The sequence below is a fragment of the Metopolophium dirhodum genome, chromosome 3 (genome assembly GCF_019925205.1).
Source record: "Metopolophium dirhodum isolate CAU chromosome 3, ASM1992520v1, whole genome shotgun sequence".
In the NCBI taxonomy this organism is placed as follows: domain Eukaryota; kingdom Metazoa; phylum Arthropoda; class Insecta; order Hemiptera; family Aphididae; genus Metopolophium; species Metopolophium dirhodum.
The window spans coordinates 4,749,921-4,773,247 of NC_083562.1; the positions used below are offsets into that span (position 1 = coordinate 4,749,921).

The 23,327-nt window shown below is 29.9% G+C and overlaps 1 protein-coding gene across 1 annotated transcript in view; it reads right to left on the reverse strand.

Moving 5' to 3' along the window:
* Window positions 1-9,859, reverse strand: part of LOC132941647 (uncharacterized) — a 30,491-nt gene extending 20,632 nt beyond the window's left edge. The window contains exon 1 of the mRNA XM_061009789.1: window positions 9,647-9,859. Coding sequence (XP_060865772.1) covers window positions 9,647-9,844 — 198 coding nt within the window. The 5' untranslated portion in view covers window positions 9,845-9,859. The remainder of the gene's footprint in view (window positions 1-9,646) is intronic.
* Between the last annotated feature and the right edge of the window lie 13,468 nt (window positions 9,860-23,327).

The window sequence follows — 23,327 nt, forward strand, 5'->3', positions numbered from 1 at the left end:
ATTACAAATTTAATAATCAACACCAAACATTCGCGAAACAATATTTTCACGTTTTTTTTTTTCATTACGTGTTTAAAAAAAATGTATTATTCAAATAAGCATAAACGTTAATTAATTAAGAATTAAAAGTTAAAACCAACGTGAAGTATTGTTTTTACATTTATAAATACTGAAAATAATTTAAAAGCTGAATACTTTGGGTCTGTTTCAAATAGAGATACAATATATTGTCGTACTCTTTTAAATTTCTCCCGGTTCATGATTAAACTAGGTATTTTAAGTGAGGGTTAAGAAGGATTTAACGTAAAACGTGATGGTAAATTTATATTGTCAGATGAATGTTCATCGAATACCTACTTATTGTCTATTCAATAGAATACTCTATTAAAATAAGTCATTAGTTGATTATTTTTTATGGTCCCTTACCTATTAACTTCGATCAGAAAGACATTAGTTATAAGTATCTTTTTTTGAACTCTAGGAAATAGTTTTTATTTAGTAACAAGTTGTTTTTTTTTGTTTAAGCATAACAGTTAATATATTATAGTTAATTGATAGTTGAATAATTGTAAAAAATGAAGTCACACGTTTGATTGAATTTATAATTTATATTATGATGAAATTTATATTATGGCTAATTTTTCATAAATAATAACTTTACTTTATAATGAATTATTTAAAAATTAAATAATACTTTTTTTCTTGGAGTTAAAATAATTATGTTTATTATAATAGTCTATTCTGAATTTTAAAATTTGGATGAACAAAGCTCGGTTTTCACTAAACATCTCATGCGGCTTAACTTAGATAAGAGCCAAACGTACATTCTTATAATATTATATTAGATTTTCTGATAAAAACTGTTCAAACATATTTTATTCCTTAAACTAGAAGCTATAAATGCTTGCCATTAAATGAGCAAATGTCTTATCGGATTTTGTAAAATACATCGTGAAATTAATTTTTTTAATATTTTTTTTATTTTATTGAGGGCACAACTTGTATTAACATAATATGTAACATATTACAGTAAGGAAATTACAACATGGCATGGAAAAACTAAAAAATATAAAACTGGATAAATTAGGACTTAATTAGGTATTAAGTCCTAGGATAAAAATTTTAAAAAAAGTGGTTTTACCAGGAAGCAAAAAAGGACAGTTAAAGATGATGCGATCAGGCGCATCCCCCGTAAGTCGTGAGATGGTCTGTTTTTGATAATAGATAAATATATTTTATAAAATTACTATAAAATTACTATAAAATTATGATTAAAATTTAAAAATTTAAATTGCACCTATTGTGATGAAGGGGGGGGGGGAGCATTAGATACATTTTAGATGAAATCAAAGTTGGGTATTAAAATAAACATTATTGAATTAGAACTTAATTTTACATGATATTTTGATATTTACAGTTAATTTTGTAATGATTTTTATTGTAATAATAATATTTACCAGGAGAAAATAAGTTTTCTTCGTTTGATAAATTGGTATGTTATTTTATATTAATAGGGTGGTAACATCATTATAAAACAAACGTTATTTAATTAAAATATATAGCGAGTTATAGTATCATAATATTTATGTATTTTACTACCATTCATCATGTCTAGATTGAATGAAAAATGTTTTTACTTTTATTATAATTATTATGGCTTATCATAACTTTGTAAATTGTAAGATTATCACTTTTTTTTTTTTAATGAAAATTACATATTTTTTTTTTTTGCATTAATATTCCTTAAATTTGTTATCGTTATTTTAAAATATATTGTCGTGAACCCCGCCGAATTATATTACTAAATAAATAAATAAATAGATACAAATTATTCAGTCCGATTATTCCGCGGGTATCGCAGGCGTAAGCACACCACAACGTTTATTTAGTTCAGAGTCTGGTGGTGTAACTATCGGTTGTTATTTATTTATTTATTTATGTACACTATTATAATGTTTTTGGCGCGAGAATTAAAAAATAATAATATCGCGGGATTTTCGCAACGAACAACCGCTACGATTCAATAGGTACGAGCATATAATAATATACCCACACCTTTTGCGAGGAAAAACTCTCGCGAAATGCACACGGATATTCATTAATTTCGTATAACGGTTTCGAATTAATATTCATTAAATGCGGCTCATTAGGTCTCGGCAGCGTGACAACCACTTTAGCCCACTCGCCCTCGCGACAACACTTCGGAATCCAACTGCGAGAGCAACGGATTATTATAATTCGCCCCCCCCCCCGCAGCAGCCCCCCGACCACAATGACGACTCTTTCCTTCGCAATAATAATAAATATATCCAAACAAATTGTGTCCATTAGAGCGCGACGTGCGCGTCACAGAAGACTAGTACGTCATAAGCACATATCATATTATTATTATTATTATTATTATTATTATTATGTGATATTATCATCACAATAACGCAAAGCTGTTACTTACGACAGAAATTCGAGTTTTTCCATCGAATGTAATATTATTATTACTACATCGGTGCAGTGGTAAGCGCCATTTACAAATAATGAAAAACCGCCGTTTATCGCTCACACTTTTTTTTCCGTTCGATCTGCAATCGATCAATCAATATAGGTAGGTACCTATACTTACGTGTTGTTAATTTTTCATCTTTCGGATTGCGATATATTGTACCGCGGTATATTATTATGTAGGAGCTCGTGTGCGGACTTGTCAGACTAATATATATTATTATTATTACGCGTATCTCGGGATTTGAGGGATTCGAGAGCTGTTCTCGACCTACTGTCGTGTACACCAGCACTTCGACGTGACAGAAAACGCGCGTAGGCGTACAATGTTGTGAAAAACAGAATTTTAAACGAATTTCTTCAACCGTTCGTACTGATATCGTTATATTCTGTGATCGTAGGTTTTTATGTGACGCACGAAATATTTAATAAATAAAAATAACAATTTCAATGCAAGTACAAATAAATAATATTTATCTAGAGGACCATCTTATACGCTACCAGAATTTTTAGTGAACATCATCGCGCATACGGAGTACAGTAGGTACTTATTCAATCAAGGCGTTCAGAAGTTTACATGCAGTGGTTTTGGACAAAAAAATGATTTAAACGGTTTGACGAATAACACAATATTTTAGAATTGTTGTTTATTAATTTAAAAAAAAAAATAACTATAAAAGAAAAGTTACAGCCTTTAAAATAAAGAAAAAACATATATTTTTTTTTTTAGTTTTTAAACTGTAAAATAATTGTTTTTTTAATATATGTTTAGGTATTCAAAATGGATATTTTCTCCAAAATATTACGCTTTCCATCTTAAAATAAATGTTTTCCCTCTGATATGTTATAATTTTCAACATTTATTGCCTACATAAAACCCCTCAAAAAATGTCAGTGAAACACCCACTTAAAATATTTTAGTTAAAAGAGACTATAATATGGTTTGGTATCAATAGGCATCATTATAATACGATTACAAATAATAGAACAAAATAATAAAATGGTATTTTATTGATCTTAAGTATAATAATATCGTGTTTCATTGAAAATCTAGTCAACTGTAGAAAAATATATTGAAAATAAATAAGTCCGATATTCGTGTTAAACGTAAAATTAGCTTATTAAGTCTTAACATAAATCCAAATATTATAATATAGATATAATTATATATATTTAACATTCTAACATTTTTTTTTTATTTTAACAGTTATTCGTTTTAATGTTTGGATATGGTATAGTAGGGACTAGGGGAAGCAAAATATATTTACAGGACGTATCTACTGCAAATACATTTCGGGTAGAATTTTTCAAAAATAGAATCATCGGAATATTATTTTTATTTTACAGCCAAAAATATATATCATGCCTACGTGGAATTAATGATTTATACGCGCTGGACTGAAAAATACATAATGTTAAATCAACCTAAACGAAAATAAATCAAACTCATACTAATAACTATTGTTATACTATAATATAAATCATATAAATCATAGTATCTTTGTCGTCCATGGTCACTGGTCAGAAGACAATTTTACAGTTTTAAATAAATATAATTACTTTGTAGACATCAAAATTTAACAATAAAATATAAACAGTGTGTGCATGAACAATACAATAAATATATATATTTTTAATCTACTTAAAAGTTTATATATTGAAAAAAATGTTACTTTTCAATTTTCCAAGTAATTTAATAATTTCAGACAAACATTGTTGATTTATAAATCTAAATATATTTTTGGATTGTTACATTTCTGCACGATCACTAACGATTTCTTTTATTATAGTTAGAAATATTTACTATCTATTTGATACATTACAATTAAATTTGATGAACGCATAGTAATTTCAGTAAAACTAAGTAACGCGAGTAGAGAATAATATATCCATTGATATTACTGATAAATGAAAATATGCATATAGTATAGTACTGTATATAGTGGATACATTGTGTGATTACTGATTCACCAAGCATTCTCAGCCTCATTTATTACTTTAATAATGACTTTATTCAAATTCTAGTTTTCGAAATTTTCAGTTCGTATAGGTACTTAAGATTATATTTTCAAATACTTACATTAATTGTATACCATTAAAAAAATGTCTTATAGCGATAACAACTTTTTTTCCATTAACAATCACCTTTTATCTCCTACAAAATATTAATCAGTTGAATTTGTATTAAATGTTGATGTATACCTACCTAAATCTTAATTCGTATGAGTAGTTTTGGAGTTATTTAACATTATGTACCGAGGATAATTATAGGTCCACGATAATATTAGGTTTGGAAGATATTATGGAATAACGAATATAGTCATACGGATACTTCCAAATTATCAGTTTTTTATTCTTAATATAAAAATGTTACATGGTCTCTAAAATAGTGACGGCTCGAAAGAGTTGTATATTTTGAATCACGCCATTTACAAAAATATTAATGGGTGGGTGCCATATTATGCTTGGAAAAGGTTATTTAACTATTATTTAACCACTAACCACCTACGAATTCACACTATTTTGAGAGCAGTGGAAAAATGTTTAGGGTGGGTTGTGTAAAAATATTAAATGTGAGTTTAGGAAACCAAAGTTCAAGCCGCCGCTGCTAGAGACCATTTTCTTTTAAGACGATCGTGGTTGTATTTATTAGATCAAGAGAGGATATATTGGAAATCAGAGGATTTAAATGTAGATATAGGTTTTTATGGAATCGTTTGTGATGTTTAGATACTTGTTCGGGGATGCTCATTATATATTCAGGTCTTTGTAGAGGGTTAGATTACCAACATGCCATGGGTCATTGGTTATTGTTCTTGGATATTGAACGAAAGCCGAAAGGATTGTATTATTTTTATCCTGAAGGTTCTTGAAACACTTAGAATTATTATTATATGCTATAATATGTAGCTGGCTAATGTTAGGATAACTAATCTATAAGCAATTAATAATTTCATTTTTGCTATAAAAGTTTGGATTTTAAACAAAACCGTTGTTGATATAGTTTTATGGTCTATGATGTAGTGCTTTTGTTTTTGTTTTGACGTGACTTACCCATGTGAGTCGTTTTATTTGTCTTCGTGCATCCCAAGGTATTATAATTTTATGATTTGTTACAATCAAGTTTAATGAATTTGCTAATAGGAGGGATTTTATCCCAGTATTTGTAAAAAACATTGTAACCTGTTGCGTTTTAAGGATTTATTTATTTTTATCCTTCTTTTTAAGAATTTATGTGATATATATACCTATATATTGAAACGCGTTACGTTTAGCTGACTAGCCGCAGGTATTTATAAAGAATTAATGAATCGTTTGGATTATATTTTTACTGAAGATTATAATATTATAATGATAAGGTATAAAAATATTTATTTTGAAATTGTTTTTGGATTTATATAGGTATTTAATTTTTTCGATTTTTGTTAATGCTAGAACTAATATGAAAGAACTAATTAGTTTTATATTTGTATAAAAAAAAAATTGAAATAAAATATGTTTTTATTGTTAAATCGTATTCTTTTTTATAGTGGCGATATTATTTACGTGCAAGTGATGGCTGTAAAACTAATATAAATGTCGAATATAATATACAAAGTATTTATGAGTTTCATTAAGTAAAATGCCACAATGCCAACAAACAATGATCGATAATAAAAACAAATATTTGTTAATATCATTCTATACAAGGTTACAATATAGGATCTGTTCTCCAGAGAAACGATTCGAAATAAAACAAATTAAATCGGGGCTTTTGACTCCGTCCCACAGAGTCACTCCGCCGTGCACCTACGCGAAACGTTTTCACGTGAAAACATTCGATGTTCGAATCGGAAATCGGAAAAATCCTTAAAAACTCTCGTTTGCCGTTTTTGTAGATGGCGGCGGCCGATTACCAAGGTATGCGTTGCGAATAAATAATAGAAAAAAATAATAATATTATTATTATGCAGATTTAAATATAATATTTAATACCTAACCTTTCGTTTTGGACGCCGCTTCGTTCAAGTGTTTCAAACGGCCGTCGGCAACATATATTTTAATCTCACCGAATATAATAATAGATTACAATATAGAGCGTACAATATTATATACGTACCGAATCGTAATAGGCATAAGTTCAGACGTTCTGTGTATAATCATCACAGATCTTTATTCGTTTTAATAATCTGATATTATATTTCGGAAAATGGTCGTATATACTTCTCGGTATAGATTCCACACAAATACACACACACACACTGCACGCTATGAAATAATAAGAAATTGCTAACATGACGTGGCTTTTCCTAAACATTTAATTTTTGCTATAATTATTAATTGTTAAATAATTATAAAAAAAAAATGAAATTAATTAAAATTAAACTTATCTGCACTGGGTAGGTATTTCTAGAAAACGCCCGTCAACAAACCCCGGAATCGGTTAGGCCACACACCAACGCCTCGTGAAAAAGAAGAAACTTCTATGACGTCAACTACCACGGTACTTCTACGGTACACATTCTAACCGAATATGCCGTACTCGTGAAAAAGAGACGCGAGATCTCCAAACTTTCTGAAGGTTGAGTACTTGTGTGACCCGTGTTACAATATTGTCCCTTAAATTATTGTTTAAATATATGCGAACAACCCATTATTTTAATTTAACTGCGCGTATCTAATATTTAATTATTTTAAAATCCGACGGCCGTATAGTCGCTGAGGATTATAAATTTTAAAAATCATATATAATATTATGCAATAATAATAATAATAATAATAATAATAATATTATAATAGGTAGGTATACACGCGTCGCCTATTAACATAATTTTAATACATCACGGGATGTGGTATACTATGTTCGGTGGTACCCGCCCACCCACATCCACACACAACACGCGTAATATATACACTTCGTCTACCTACATAAAAGATAAAACCACCTGCGATAACAACACGACGACGGTCCATTATCGGCTGTGGGACGGCGGCGGCCGCGCCGGTATTAGCCCGGGATATCATTTTAATTGATCGTCGTGCACATAGCCGAAGAGTGAAACAAACGTTGGATTTATCGGCTGCACTTAACCACACCGCGGCCCCAGAGAGATATGATAATTATTACAACAACGATAATATTATTTATAATACGACCTACCTAGGCACTGCAGTGCGCCCGGACCGGAGGAATACAAAGTATGCACACGATTTATGCGTCTTGATTAAATATAATATTACTATTGCTTGCGTGCCGGTTGTACCGCCGCCGTTATCCACGCCGCAGTGGATAGTACTCTATATACAGGGTGATTCAAGCCAATCACGTGCTCACCCACGCCTCGTCATTAAACGGAGCATTCAAATTCAAATTCTGATTTTTGGAAATTTCAAATATAACATTTACCTCATCATTGCACGGGGAGTGTATGTAAGGGGTGTATTTTAAACCTCACTATCGTGGAATTTTATCCTCGGTACTTACATAAAGTTTAAAACCGCTCGCTCAAATTTTGATTTAGACGGGTGCCCAATGGTTATTGAAAAAATCTTTCGCTTAACGATGGTATGTAAAAAGGGTGGTTCTCTTTGAAAAAAAATGAATGGCCACAGCTGGACGGCTGGTCACCCGTTAATTGACATAGTAGAGTTCATGAAAATATTATAATCGTTTAGTAGACTTAAAAAAAAATTCGAAAAATCAAAATTGGTGTACACGCGTAGTAGTTATAAAGGATAAAATGAATGAGTCGTATTATTGTAAATCACATACAAACCCACATACAAACGTACATTCTGACGGTGATTCAGCGAAATCGGATAGTGTTGTCGTTTGGAAACCTCCCTCTAGAGTGTAGGTGATCCTTAACGCCTTCACCACTCATGGGGTCATTAAAGACATTTCGCGTTTAAAAATTGACTCATTAATAAAACTCGCATCGGGGGCTCTATATAGACTGCACACGAGGGAAGTGTGGAACGGACGTGGTGTCGAACCGTTCGGTAAATAAATTATATGTATATCATGTATCTATAACCTATACGAATCATCAAACAAATGCATATTCACGTAGGTACATGCGAGCGTGACGTGTTTGTTTGACAAAAAAAAAAAAATGATCAAACAAACCAAAATAAAAATAAATATATCATTTTCCCAAAATATATTTATTTTTTTTTTACACTCGTAAAACGCGCTGAGTAGATATGGTACACAAATTCTACGGAAATGAAAACACTTTAAAAACAGAGTGGAATAAAAATCATTAATTGTATATTGACGATTTATTTCATTTATTTATTTATATTATACATCTTTCATAAGTGGGCATGACAGTTAAAACAATATTTCCATTATCTTATGCAGGTATTTCGTGACCGAAGTACATATTATCACTTAAAATCTTGAATGTTATTGTGCTTAACTTTATTTTAAGCCTCTATAGAAAGTTTTAATGGCGCGCTTCTACAATACACAAATATCGGGACAAAGTTGGTTGATAAAAATAGTGATTTTAAATTTTGTCGAAAGTATGATTTGTTTTGTATAACTAGGTAGGTACGTAAGATAACAAAATTAAATAAAAGTTTATAAGCTTAACCTTCTCAAAGAACTAAAAGATTGCTAAAATTTACACTTAAAATGTCTATAGCACAACTACACGATACGTGTACAGTAAAATTTAAAACAAACATTACTATCTATCTTATGTTTAAAATAAATTAGTTTTACTTAAAAAAAGTACGTAACACTATATTATTGTTTATAATATATAATATATTAAGTATTTTATTTTTGTAACATTACTGCGACTAGTTAATTTATTTAAAAATACAATTTTGTTTCCTTAGCAATGACTTAAATATTATTAAATTATGCTGAATTAAAATATTAAAAAAAAAAAAAAAATTGATAATCTATACTTGAGTATAGACGTGAATTTTAGTATTTTATCGACAGAAATCTTAAAATTATTAATTTAAGCACCGTAAAAAATAAGACAAATCATAATAATGTAGGTGGGTAAAATATTTTTATTTTCTTTCAATATTAAATTCGTACGTCGTATTTAGAATATTGCTAAACTAATTAAATTAAATCTAAATCGATAAATATAATATCATACTGATAAATAAAATATAATAATTACTGTATAATAGTGTGTATTACCTGTGTAGTATAATCTCGGAGCTGGAGCGGTGTAAAAACTACCACCGTGTTGCTGTGGTATGTGTTTAGGATAGAGTCGTCGGTTAACAACAACTTTTCAAAGTGGCCAGTTAGTTCTCGTCGGACAGACTCGAGGGGTGATACTCTCCCTTTATATCGAAATCTGCCTCCCCTCCGTGACGTCAGGACCAATGACATCACATCTCTTCTACGCCGACAGTGTTTTTATTTTCAAACCCCGTACCCACGCTATACACTTCGGCCCTTTACTCCTCCCTTCGGTTTAACATCTTTTTAGACTGTAAAAAGTATATATAATAATATTTACAAATTATAATCATTCGGCATTCACATTAACAACGGTAGATAATAATAATATTATAATGATTTCGCTGTTGCGGCCTACTCGTATTTTTATCATATTTTTCGAGCTTTACCGTTAGTTTTTTTTTTTTATTATTTCGTATCGTTAATTTGTAACGATTGTAGCATTGGTGCACATAAAATACACTTTTCAAGGATAATATAATATTATTATTATTATTATTATATTTGCCCATTGGAAAGCTATCTGACACAGAAAAAAAATCATGCATGTGTGTACATTATTCGTGTAAGAAGGCTAGATCGATTAATAATTGTTTTATCATTTTATTTATATAGGAGAGAAAATGTAATGAAATAACTACCTACAACACAAAATAAACAAACAATTATATTTATACATTTTTTAGTACAAATAAATTGTTTATAATTTCTATTTTGACCATAGCGGCAATGGACTACTTATTACGAAACTCGTGTAGGTATATACTTTAATTATATTGATAAGGATATTTATTTATTTACTTCATAAGCAATTATATTTTCAAATCTAACGTTGCTATATTAAAAAATAATAATTTAATGTTTATTTTTATTTTTATAAAATATAATGTATATTACACGATTTGTCTGTGTACGTAATATTATATAAATAATATTTAGGTACCATGCAAATGAGCAAAATGTAAGACAAGCAGTTTGATTTGCAGTTAAAAATTATCTTCATTTTATAACTTTATTATAAAGTACTTATAATTAGTTACCCTCGATATTTTTATTCTACCTTACATGTACCCATTTTTAATGATACTCTATCATATTATATTTAAAAACTTATAGACAAGATATTATATTCTATATATTTAATAGTTCATTATACATTTTGTAAATAATGTTGTTGCATTTTGTTTTATGTAAGTACACACATTTTGAATATTCTTGAACGAAATAGTTATAATATAATATAAATATAACATAATGGAACCATAGATTGATATGAGAAAAAATTCAATACATTGTCGTTAACATTTTATATAATCTAATCAACTCTAAACGTTCAAAATCAAAAACAGGAACCTAAACCAAAATAAAATATTAGTCCAAATAATTTATATTCAAAATATTAATCAAATTAAAATCAGAACATTTTTATTTTTTCGAATAACTAGATTTATAATCATTGCCATGTTTGTGTAAAAATATATTATAATATATGACGCATAAATATAATATGCTTTAAATGAGTAACATAAATGTACATTTTTGAATCGATCACATATTTTTAGTACCTATCTAAAACGAGGATCGATATTATTATTAGGATTGACTGTTCTGATCGAAACATTTAATCTCAGATTAGCTTTGAATTCCGGTTGAACACGTTTGACATAATGTTGTTTAACACAAACTACTCTATGAAAACAATTTTGATTAAGTTGTGATCATAATATATTAATCCTAGTTGGTTCGGCATAAGAGTTATACCTATTGAAAATTGAAGCAACTCATTCAGGTAAAGTTTATCCGACAAACGGTGCATCTAAGACAGGATAGTTTAATATTTTCACTAATTATAATAAATTAAGCGTAGCATAATGTTATAAAAATAAATTATAATTATGGAGCCCATTACATTATTATAATTTGCCGTATTATAGTAGTTGTGCTAACAAAAAAAATCGTACAGTTAATTATCAAACAAACCGAAAGTGTTTAAGAACAAGTGATATATTGTGACCATCTGTTTTAGTTGCAGCATTATAGCTGAGGCATATTATTTTATTTGGACATTTAAATAATTGTGCGTCAACAACTATCAACAATTTAGGTTGTATAGAAAATAGGTCTAAATTTAAGTTTGTTACTAATTGAAAATAAAAAGAATGTCAATTTATTTTCTAAAGATTTTAATCTATTTTTTTTTGCCCAATGATACTATTTGGTAAAATCACATTGAAAGTTTGAAATGTGCAAAAAGTGGCATCATTCAGTGGTAAGTACAACTCTACAAGATTAATAAAAGAACATAACTTACAAACCACATAAAATATTTCTTTTAAAAAACAATAATATATATGAACCTAAATAATGAATATTCGACAAATAAAACTATAGAGGTATGAAATTTAATAATATTATATGATAAATTACAATATTATACTATACAGAAGTATTATCTATATTTTACATTGAAGCAACTCCAGTTATTTCTCTGTTACTTTTAATATTTTAATAAGTTATTCAATTTAGTTTAAAATGGTCAGTTTTATTTTTTTTTTTACAGAATCTGTAACTTAATGGTGTGCACCGATGATTCAAATGCAATTTTATTATTATTATTTTTTTTTTTTTTGTTTAATTCCTACCTCGATAGTTAAGTTCGAAAATTGCGTAAAAGTGATTTAACAGTCCTATATAATATATACCTAACTTACTATAATATACACGAAACACGTGTAAAAAAAGTATTCTATAAAATTCTAGCTTGGTAGTGTTCAGAAATAATAAAAGTAATAATAATAAAAATTGAATACGTTATGTAGCGATGTTGATGATAAAAAAATCGATGGTCACTGCAATTTAAGTTTGGTCGAATTCTCATAATACACTATTATGTATTTTTTTTTTAAATAATCTATTGTTATCCCATTATTATATAGGTACTTATACTTATAATATACTATAGTATGTTATTTATTACTTTTAACTAACATTGGATTTTATGTAAGAGAAACAACGTAGAAACAACTACTTACAAAATAGTACTTGCATATTCATATGTAATATGTTGTTATACGCAAATTAATCGTTAATAATTGTTTTTGTCAATATTTAACCTAAACAATAAACGAATTGAAAGTTTAACATTTCGATACTATTAAATCATTCAAAAAATCTGTCCATATAATTCGGATTTATATATTTGTATGTGATTAAAAATTGTGAAGTATTTTTTTTAATATAATGCATACAATATTCTTAAATACAAAACTAACTAACAATATATAATTTATAGTACTATTATGTTTTTTACAGGATTAACGTTGATAAATAATTCTGCAGAATCCGTGCAGAGTAAGTTCTGGACAAGTCTGGTTCGTGCCAATTTAAACATATTCAATATTCGTTTTCGTCTTGACACACTCCACTTTAAAAGAATAATATGGAAGGAAAAACAAATTCTTAACCTTTGTATAAAATTAGGCTACCTAGTAAAACATTTATATATAATACACATTGAGAAAACTAAAAAAAAATATATTCTAGACCCTAGGTAAACAACTTCTACGATAACCTAATTATAATATACATAATATTATTATGTCTTGGTACCTAACTCGATGCTATGACGTTTATATAACTTTAAATATAAACTTTGGGAATAGTTTAATCTGTTTTGTCCGAGATGGAAAAAAAATTATCATAAAACCATTGTATTATTTTCTATTATCTTCTCTATGACTAGTAATAATAATTATTATTATTGTTAAAACCTTATAATTCTTGCATCAGTGGGACTTGTCTATTTCCATTGTAATATCTATTGTACATGCATAACAATATACCACTCAATTCTGCCTGGTGATAGAAGTTTTCAAATTATGCTACGCTACTAAAAAGAAAATAATATTCTGAGTGGAGTTAATTTTTGATTGACGAATACAATATGTATTCTAGACATCTAGTGCATGTAATTTTAAATTTTTATAATAATATATATTTTGAGATTTGGCAGAACTAGTTAAAATTCAAACTTTTTGAAAGGTTTTTGATAAACATGCAAACACAAACTTTATTTCAAATACTTTATATTATTATATAAAATATAATATACTAATAATAGTTTTTTTATGTATTTAAAACGAGTTTTATTACTAATCTGTAAACAGTTTTCTGTCCAATGGGTATATTTTGTGGCTTAGTAAAATAGTTAATTATTAAGGTTATTATACGTTTAAAGTCCAAACAAATAATTTCTTAAAACAATTATTAGTTTAATATTACATTAAAATCATTTTATAATATGATATTTATATATTTTATCGAGCCCCTGGTTTTTTTGAAAAATAAATAAAACAACTTACGATGTTAGAAAAAAACGTGAAAAAAATCCATTATATCAAAGTTGTTTCTCTTTTTGTCGTCTGTGATACGTACCAGTGAAGATTTATTTGGTATTTATTTCATCCGAGTATTAATTTTAATTGTGCAATAAATTACGATTTTCTATTAATATTCGAATTCTCGTGATGCCAAAGCAATGATAAGATTTACAAAATGGTCGAATGAGTAACGCTAAACAAATAAACCGTTCGCCGTTTAATTACCTTTAAAATTTAATATATACATATACATTATACAAATACCTATAAAGAGTCGATATTATTAATTTATTTTAACACTTTTGAATTTTACAATATTTTCGTTCACGAAACCGTTATTGGTGGTGGGGGTGTCATTAATATTTTTGCTTTTAATAAACTGTCTAATATACAATAAAATCGGGATTTAAAATCTCACGATTAACGCCATTGTACTCGCATCTTTTAATTTTTCCAAGCTCATGATACCGACACCATTAATTTTGTTACGATCAACGTCTTTATTGGCGTCATCACAATTAATTCAATTGTAAAAGCCACTGACGATTTGATTTTTTTCCCAACGTCATCAGATTGCATCTATTTAGTTTTTTTTTTTTTTTTTTTATCTCAAATGGTCCTTTTTTAAAATTTGATCAATACAAAATAATGAAATTATAACTATGTCGTTAACGTTTTGATGTTTGACCAGCTACATATTGAAATATGTACACTTACCTAGCTAATCTCTCTTCTTTAAGTCATTGGAAAACTAAGTTCTCTCAAGTCTTCATTTCCACGCACGACCGGGACAGGATTTAAACTTTAAGAGGCCAAGGTCAAAGAATATTGGTGGTCCATAATAAAAATTGCACACTTACCGTGTGTAAAATATATTTTTAGTTTTTATTATAAATAAATATTTATGTTTCGTGTTATCAATTCATGTATCAGTGTATTACCCATAAATGTAGTTATACGCATATTTATAAAAATAATCTAAAGCTGAAAACTGCAGATATTTCATTAAAAACGAATATAAATATATTGTATCAACATTTACAAATTAGGAACTTTACTTGATTTTTGCTCTGCTAAGTCTTCTATAATATCATCAAATGACAAACTGTTCAGCTTACCCACATCAGTTTCAATGCTCGTAACCAATAAAAAAATGTAAACGATCTTTATGCATTGTACGAGTACCTAGTTCTCAGAAATTTTTTTTTTTTAATTTTGAGTCCTAAAAATGTGTGTTATTTACTTTACGTCACTGCGATAATATCATAATTATGTATACTATACATTTTCTAAAATAACCTTTTTATTTTTAAAAATTATTATAACACATTATTATAGAAGTATAGAACCGGAACGCGTATTAAATTATTTATATTTTGGGTCTAGGGGGCTCCTAAAAATCTGAGGGGCTGGGGAATATGTCCTTAATGCGATCCCCCTTCTGCATCAAATTTGGCGCTGTGTATGATCACTATCACCGCCGAAAACTGACATTTTTTTAAAATATAATTTGTTATTGTAATAACATTGTGGGTAGTTTTGCCTGCAACAAAGAAAAACCGTCAAAACCATTAGACATGTTGTTAAAATTGTATTCATTTTTAAAGGAGTATAAAAAAGAGAAACATTTTATAGTTTAATAATTCAAATTGATATTATTGTATTACAATTTTACATTATCAGGTTATATAGAAGAGTATCACTTATAATGATCGCATAATCACACAGCACGTAAACTTATATAAATTATAAATATAAATGTATTATTGAATATTTTTTTTTATTGAATATGCATTTTCATATTTGTATAAATGTACACACAAACTGAGTTTGTAATGTTTTTTTCGGAGTTTTTAGTCAAACAATTGTTTGATAAAATAATATTATAATATGAATTCCAATAATAACCAATATCCTATAGACTATTAAGTAATTTGCAGTACTTTTACAGATTAACGGCTAGAATAAATTGTTTTGAGATTTGATTATGTAAATTTATTTATCATGCCATTATTGGATAAATAGGTATAACTGTAGTGAATTTACCAAAAAATAGATTTATGATGATTCGTAGTTTTTTTTTTACAATAATATTATAGCTCCTGTTTAAAATTTCATATTTTATTATTAGACATAAAAATTTATGATAATCATATACACTATATTATAGAACATTATTTTGTATCACTTAACTCCACTCTGTCTCCCACTTTTGTGTTTTATACCTATGTTATCGCTAATTATTATTATTATTATTTTATTCATTGTATTAATAATTGTACTACTTATCTTGTATCGTTTAAAAATGTGTTAATAATTGTCAAATATTATTATACTATTACTGTTATAGTTAATCTATATTGTAAATTGGACATTGTCCGTGTAAATATTAATAAACTAATAGAAATAACTCACAAAAACGCATAGGTATGGGCAATTGACTAAAAAAATGCAATTCATACAATAAACTTAGGTACCCTACCTATATATAGTAACAATAGAAATCCTACCTCTGTGGAGCATAATATTATTATTGTTGCAGGCGAATACCGGCCGCAGCACAATCCACGCCATGTCCTTTCGAAACCCACGACCGTAATATCGTGTTTTTAAATATATCGCCATACTATCGGCGATTGGCAATCTCATTATCTATATCAATAATAATATAATACGGCCGGATATGCTGACAGCCGTGCAAAACAAGTGCACCGTGAAAAACCACAAACTGTTTAGCGTTTAATATCATAATACACATGTACAGGGTATAACAGAAATTACTGACAAACTACATTATAACTACCTATGTGTATTAAATTATGTTCCAAAAAATATACTAAAAAATAATGACTTATGCGTATTAATAAAAATAATAAACAATAATCAGTATTTATTTACACCGAAATTATCACGCAGTTGTTTTATATTACATCTAACCGTCATTAGTTTTTGTTTAACTATAATATATCAGATAAGTATACTGGGTGATTCGCCTAGCATGCGCAGTGCTCACCCTATATTTAATACAAACATCCGAAATCTGGTTTTTGGAATTTTTAAATTTACTCAGAGGAAATATTTTCAAATTTTTGAGATTTGTTTGTATAGCTTAAGAATGGTCCAGTGAAGATACAAACCTCTGTTTTTCAAACGAGAGCCCACCTTTTATACTGTTGATATTTTTTCTGAAAATGTTAATGTATTAAAATCAAATTTCAAACGATTAGTTTTTGAGTTATTTAACTTTGAGTTCTAAGGATAAATGGGTCCTCGGTATTGTAACATATTTTGTAAAATGGTCCAATTTTAATAAACACGTCTTTATATTTTTGTATGACAATGTTTAACGACTATAGGTACTAATCTTGGTATAAACATTTTAATCAGCAACAGACTACTCGTTCAAATGTTGAAGTAGGTACATCAACATTTTCAAAAAGATTAAAACATAATTTACAGAAATAAGAGGGGCTTCTCATTTGAAGAACATAAGTTTATATCGTAACAGAGGATACTCTTTGAGTATTAGAGAAAAATCTAAACAATTTTTAAAAAATCGTATTCAAGGAGAAACCTATATTTAAAATTTCCAAAAATCAGAATTCGAATAAATTCAATATTAAATTTTAAAAAAACGCTGGTGAGCGTGCTCGCGGTGGTTCACCCTGTATAGTTATGGGCAAACATCGTGATATTTCTACACATGCATCATATATATTTGGTAGGTACCTATACAATGGAACAATATCGCAATGGCTGGCGAGTGGCGAGGGATATAGCGAAGAGAACGTGTTACATTACCGCCGCCACTGACGGCGTCGCCACGCGAAAGCGTAACAGTTCTACACTCGTAGTCTCGCGGTTTCTATATCCGCAGTCGGATGTCATTATTTTCGTACAGTCGTACCGCACCCGTCGTCGCCACTGTTCAAATATTATGAAGCGGTCGTCGTTGTTCGTGTGCTGCAGCATAACGCTGTTGTACCTGTCGGACAGGCTGGACTCCAGGACCGTGTCGCCGATCATTTACCTGACCACGGCCACACCCAACGTCGCCGATCCGAACGGATTTTACGACGACGGTGACGTAGGCGGTCGGTCCGGATATTACCACGGCGCAGGCGTCGGTGGTAGTCAATCCGCATATTACGGCGGGGGAGCCGGTGGAAAAGCCGGGTATTACGGCGACAGTGGCGGTCATCAACCCGGATATTACGGTGGCAGTGGCGGTGAATCCGGATATCACGGTGGCGGTGGCGGTGAATCCGGATATCACGGCGGCAGTGGCGGTCAATCCAGAAGTTACGGCGGCGTCGGGCCGACCGGACATTACGGCGGGAGATCGCCGACCGCCGCCGCCACTACGTATGGAAGTTACGGGCACAGGACCATGCCGGAGTCGGCCGTCAGGGGCGCGATTCGCCCGGTCCGGGACGAAGGGAGTCATGCTCTGTACGAGTCTCCGAACACGTACGAGTACATGAGGAACCCGCCACGGAAGAGCGGCAAAGTGTCCAGGGTGCCGGAGACCGAGAGACTTCCACCTGGAGACGACGTAGAGTTTATCGATGACGGCGGGGGCGGTAACAATAGGCAATCACAGGACGACGACGATCGGCCGCCGCGAAGTCACCAACAGAATAATAACGGTAAGAGGATGAATAGGAACAAGCCCAAGAGCGGCAGGAAGCTGCCGGCACGCGACGATGATTACACGAATGACGGCGGCGGTGGTGGTGGCGGCGGCGTCGGCGGAGGAGGTGACGCGGAGCCGGTAGGGTCTTCGAATACGGGTGACGTGCGTGAAGGAGCGTCTGCCAAAAAACCACGCCGGGAGGAGGTTGGACGAAAAAACAAGCACCACGGACCCAGCGGGGAAGGGCCGGTCAAGCACAAGATACACAAGAAAAATGAGTACTCTAAGAGACAGCAGTTCTTCGACGAGGAGCACGTGGACCTCGGAAAGAAGAAACCCGCTAAGAACAAGTCGAATCACGGCGGCGGTCATAAGAATAACGGCCACGAACTTCGAAAGCCGAGTAAGAAGAAGAAGCGACCACAGCAGTCTCAGCAGCCTCAGCAGCCTCAGCAGCAGCAGCACCAGCGATCGACCCAAAAACCAATCAGACGGACGACGAAAAGGGAGCAAAAGGACGACCGAGGTACGAGTCGGGTCGTGCCGTCGCAAGGATACGGCCAAGTGGTGGCCGTGCGCTAACGAACGGTTGTGCAACAGGTTTGGTAAATTTTCCGCTAAAAGTGCATGTACCACCGTCTGCGAGGTCCGTCCGGGGGGGTCCTGTCGAAACGTTTTGAAATTTACCACATTTTTACTGTGCGACGAGGCGTGCTCGCTGGCACACGGCGAGAAAAAAAATTCGGTCACCCAATCCACAATGGTACGACCGCGATGTCTTCAGCTACCATTGCAGGGTGTCTATTATATGACTATAATATATTATTACGATAACTATTTGAGTAAACTTAATGGAATTAAGCGATTCGACTTCTGAAATACTAACTTATGTAGTTATGTCAACTCTATTACGTTGGCTCTCGGATTTTTTAACAAACACGACGAAAACAACTGTTTGAATTTTTTGTTTTTGTTTTGAGTTCACTGGGCCATGTATAATATTAGGAATAATAATTATATTGTGGTTAGTTTTATAATAATACTTTGTGGTAATCATTTTCCGACATCATAGTATTCATATTTCAAAAATATCAGTCAGGACAGAAAAGTTATTGAAGCGAACAAACGCGAAGCGACATCCTGTTTGTATAATATAATATTATAATAGTGTTATATACTTTAAGAACGAAATAAAATTGTTACATCACTCCTCGTTTGCTTTTATTTTTCTTTGTAAGACTGCAGATACGACGTAAAATGTGTATAAACGTTATCATCCCGATTTCGGAGTTAGGTAATTAATTATTTTCCTCCGCGAAACGGAACTAATTCGACGACGTTGGACCGGAACGCGCGTGTCGTAGGTACCTATAATATTTATAAACATTTTGGCTGTTTCGCATTTTTTTTATTTTGTTCATATTGTTTGTGTAAACATTCGTGGTCGTTGACCTAGGCTAAAAGTTGTTGTTCCACAAATAAATTAAATAATTTTTTGTTTTTTAATCATATATTTTATATTGAACGAGTGTCCTAATATCAATAAATATTTTCAAATTTAATTTTTTAGATTTACGCCGATTCATTACAAAACCATTGTTCTCAAAGCTCGTGAAAATCGTTTTTAAATATTATGTAATTATTTTTTTGTGTTAGACATAATATATTTTAAGATGACTAATTCACTAATTTAACTAAAACTGTTTTCATTAATTTCAAACAATGATAGTATTCAAAATTAAATAAACAATTTCAATTTTTCCAATAATTTTAAATAATAATACTAAATGTCATACATATACATTATAAGACAAATATGTTTTAACCAATACAATTAAACGTGTATATTGTATACTATGAAGCAACCAAAGTCTGTACCTGACACCTGTATACAATGTAATATATTATAATACATAATTTATACTATCAGTATTTAGTTTTTTTTCAATATATTATTATTTTATACGATATAGGCAATTTATTACAAAATACAAAAATCTGTGATTGCACACCAATACACCACATACATAATTTACATATACTAAATAGTAAACACTTAAAATTTATATAGGTAGTTCAAATCAGAGCGTATACGTGAAAATATAGTGAAAATGCACTATTTTTGTGCTGCACGCACTGGTGTCGTTGAGCAAACATAATATAATAATTATATAATGTTATGGTTATTATAATTTAATGATCTAAACGTTATTTAAATTGCATGCAGTTATAAACATAAAACTCACATATTGGACTGTCGATTGAGACGGTAGTTAACGGTCCCCATACAACACCAACCTAACCTTTTTATCATGAACAATATTTTTAGTTAATATTTATCAATATTAAATATTTTATTATTGTTTTTCAGAGATATTTTTGTTTTTATTGTTTTTACCTTCAATTGTATGTGATATATTATGTCGATTTGACTCGCTAGTCAATGATATATAATATATAATTTATTTTAGAAAAAGTATATGTATTTTTTTTTATGTATATATATTTTATAATTCACTTAATTTATAGAGAGTAAAATAATGATAAAGTTTATCTATGTTTGTTATATATTAACATTATGATTTTCAACACAAAAACTGCGTCCAAAATATATACATAGCTTAATAAAATATTAAAATATATAGATGACTGATAGTTTTTTACAAAAGTTTACATTTTAATTTAGGTGGTTGGTAAATGTCATATTATTATATTAATTTTAGATTTTATTTCACGACAAACTATACGTCCATACCTGTTTATTAAAATAGTAATTTTTACAACTTATAGTTTGAGATACTATAATGCTGCATCGTTACGTGCGATCGATCACTTTTCATAGTCATAATATATATAATATATTCAATAAATTCTAGGTTCTCAGTTCATCGATAAATGTATTAGTGTTAAGTAAGTATACTTACAATGTTTTTTTGGTTATCTTGGTTTGTGAATAGTTTTTCTTTTAGACGTAATGCACCAAAACTGACATATTTCTCTACTGGGAGTCTTATTTAGATTCTAGATGGTACTTTAATGAGCCCCTTTTAAAATTGTGTCAAAAGTTTTTCTGAGCGTAAGGTAAAACTACCGACAACTGTAGAACAAATTTAAAGAAATATTAGCAAGCGTAATGTAGTTGGTGAAATCCACCCTTAATTGTTTTTTGAAACCTATAAAATATCATAATCCAATCTTTCTGTATATCTCAGCTGTTACGTCCCTATCTACTTACACACATCAAAGGTTTAGATAAGATAAAGTAATTAAAAAAATTATAGTTTTTTGATGATTTTAATTAAAAATCTTTAACGTTTATGATTGTTGTTTTAAAAACATTGTTATACTTAAGTACGAATCTGTAAAAGTTAAATTTTAATAGGTAATTTTGTATATTTGTAACTCGAAAAAAGAGTTATTTTTAACAAGCTTATACCAATTAATGTAATAATAAAAATATCATTGATATCATTGGCTAGAGTTCATATAATCCGGTGGTCTTAGGGAGTTTATTTTTTTTTTTTGGTGAGAACTTTCTTCTTCCGTACAATGTTTTTTTTTCAATAAGCCGAAATTAAAAAAGTTAGATTATGATGTATCGTTTACAAATAAAAAAAGCGTTATAAATATTTAATCACAAATATATCTATAAGTATTGTTTAATCCAAGTTTTCAAAGTATTTTTTCCCAACTAACTTAAAATAAATTATAAAACAAAAAAAATTAAATACAAGGTTATTTTCTTAAAACGAACTTGACTATATCTTGAAAAACATTAGTTGTTTTTGTTTCATGGAAACTTTTAACAACAAACTATAATATATTTATTTTATAATTATAATATTTTTTTATCCTTTTTCCTTGTTTGTTAAAACCATATCAAATTTAGATTTTCAAGTGAAAAACAATCGTTTTAATTCTAAAAACATAAAGGATTTTTTTTTATTTTACTCAATTTTTAACCAGAAACGTTATTAGTTACGCCGTAAAAATCAATTAATTTGATTACTTTTTTTGATCATAAATAGGATTTAGAACTTTGGAATTCATGTGCTATGGAATGTTTTTTTTTTGTAGCACAGTTTTACATATTTGGTTAGAAACGTTCAATAACCATCTCATATTGATACTAATTATACATTTTTTGTTTTGAATATTTAAAGTATATAGATGAAGCATGTTATTGAATAATGTTTTCTATGAACATAAAAATGTACGTTTTGTGGTATATACGAGGGACATCCAGAAAGTAAGATTACAACATATTGTGTTGAAAATTGAAAAATGAATATATTTAAATGAAATTTACTAGATAAGTGTCAAAACATGTCATTATTTCTTTACATAATTGAGGTCAATACATTTTTGAAGCCTAGGGAACAGTTTTCGTAAACCCTCGTCGTATACCTTCCGCTCCTGCACCTCCCGAAGCCACTCTTCGACAGCATCTTGGACCTCCATGTAATATTTTAAACCCTTCGTTGTCCACCCACAAACTCCTCAAATTTATTGAAAAGATGATAATCCGATGGTGCAGGGCGGGTGAGTCACAAAATGTCACCCAAATGAAACAAGCATGCTTATATGCATATAATCGTACCTGTTTAAACAAATCTAA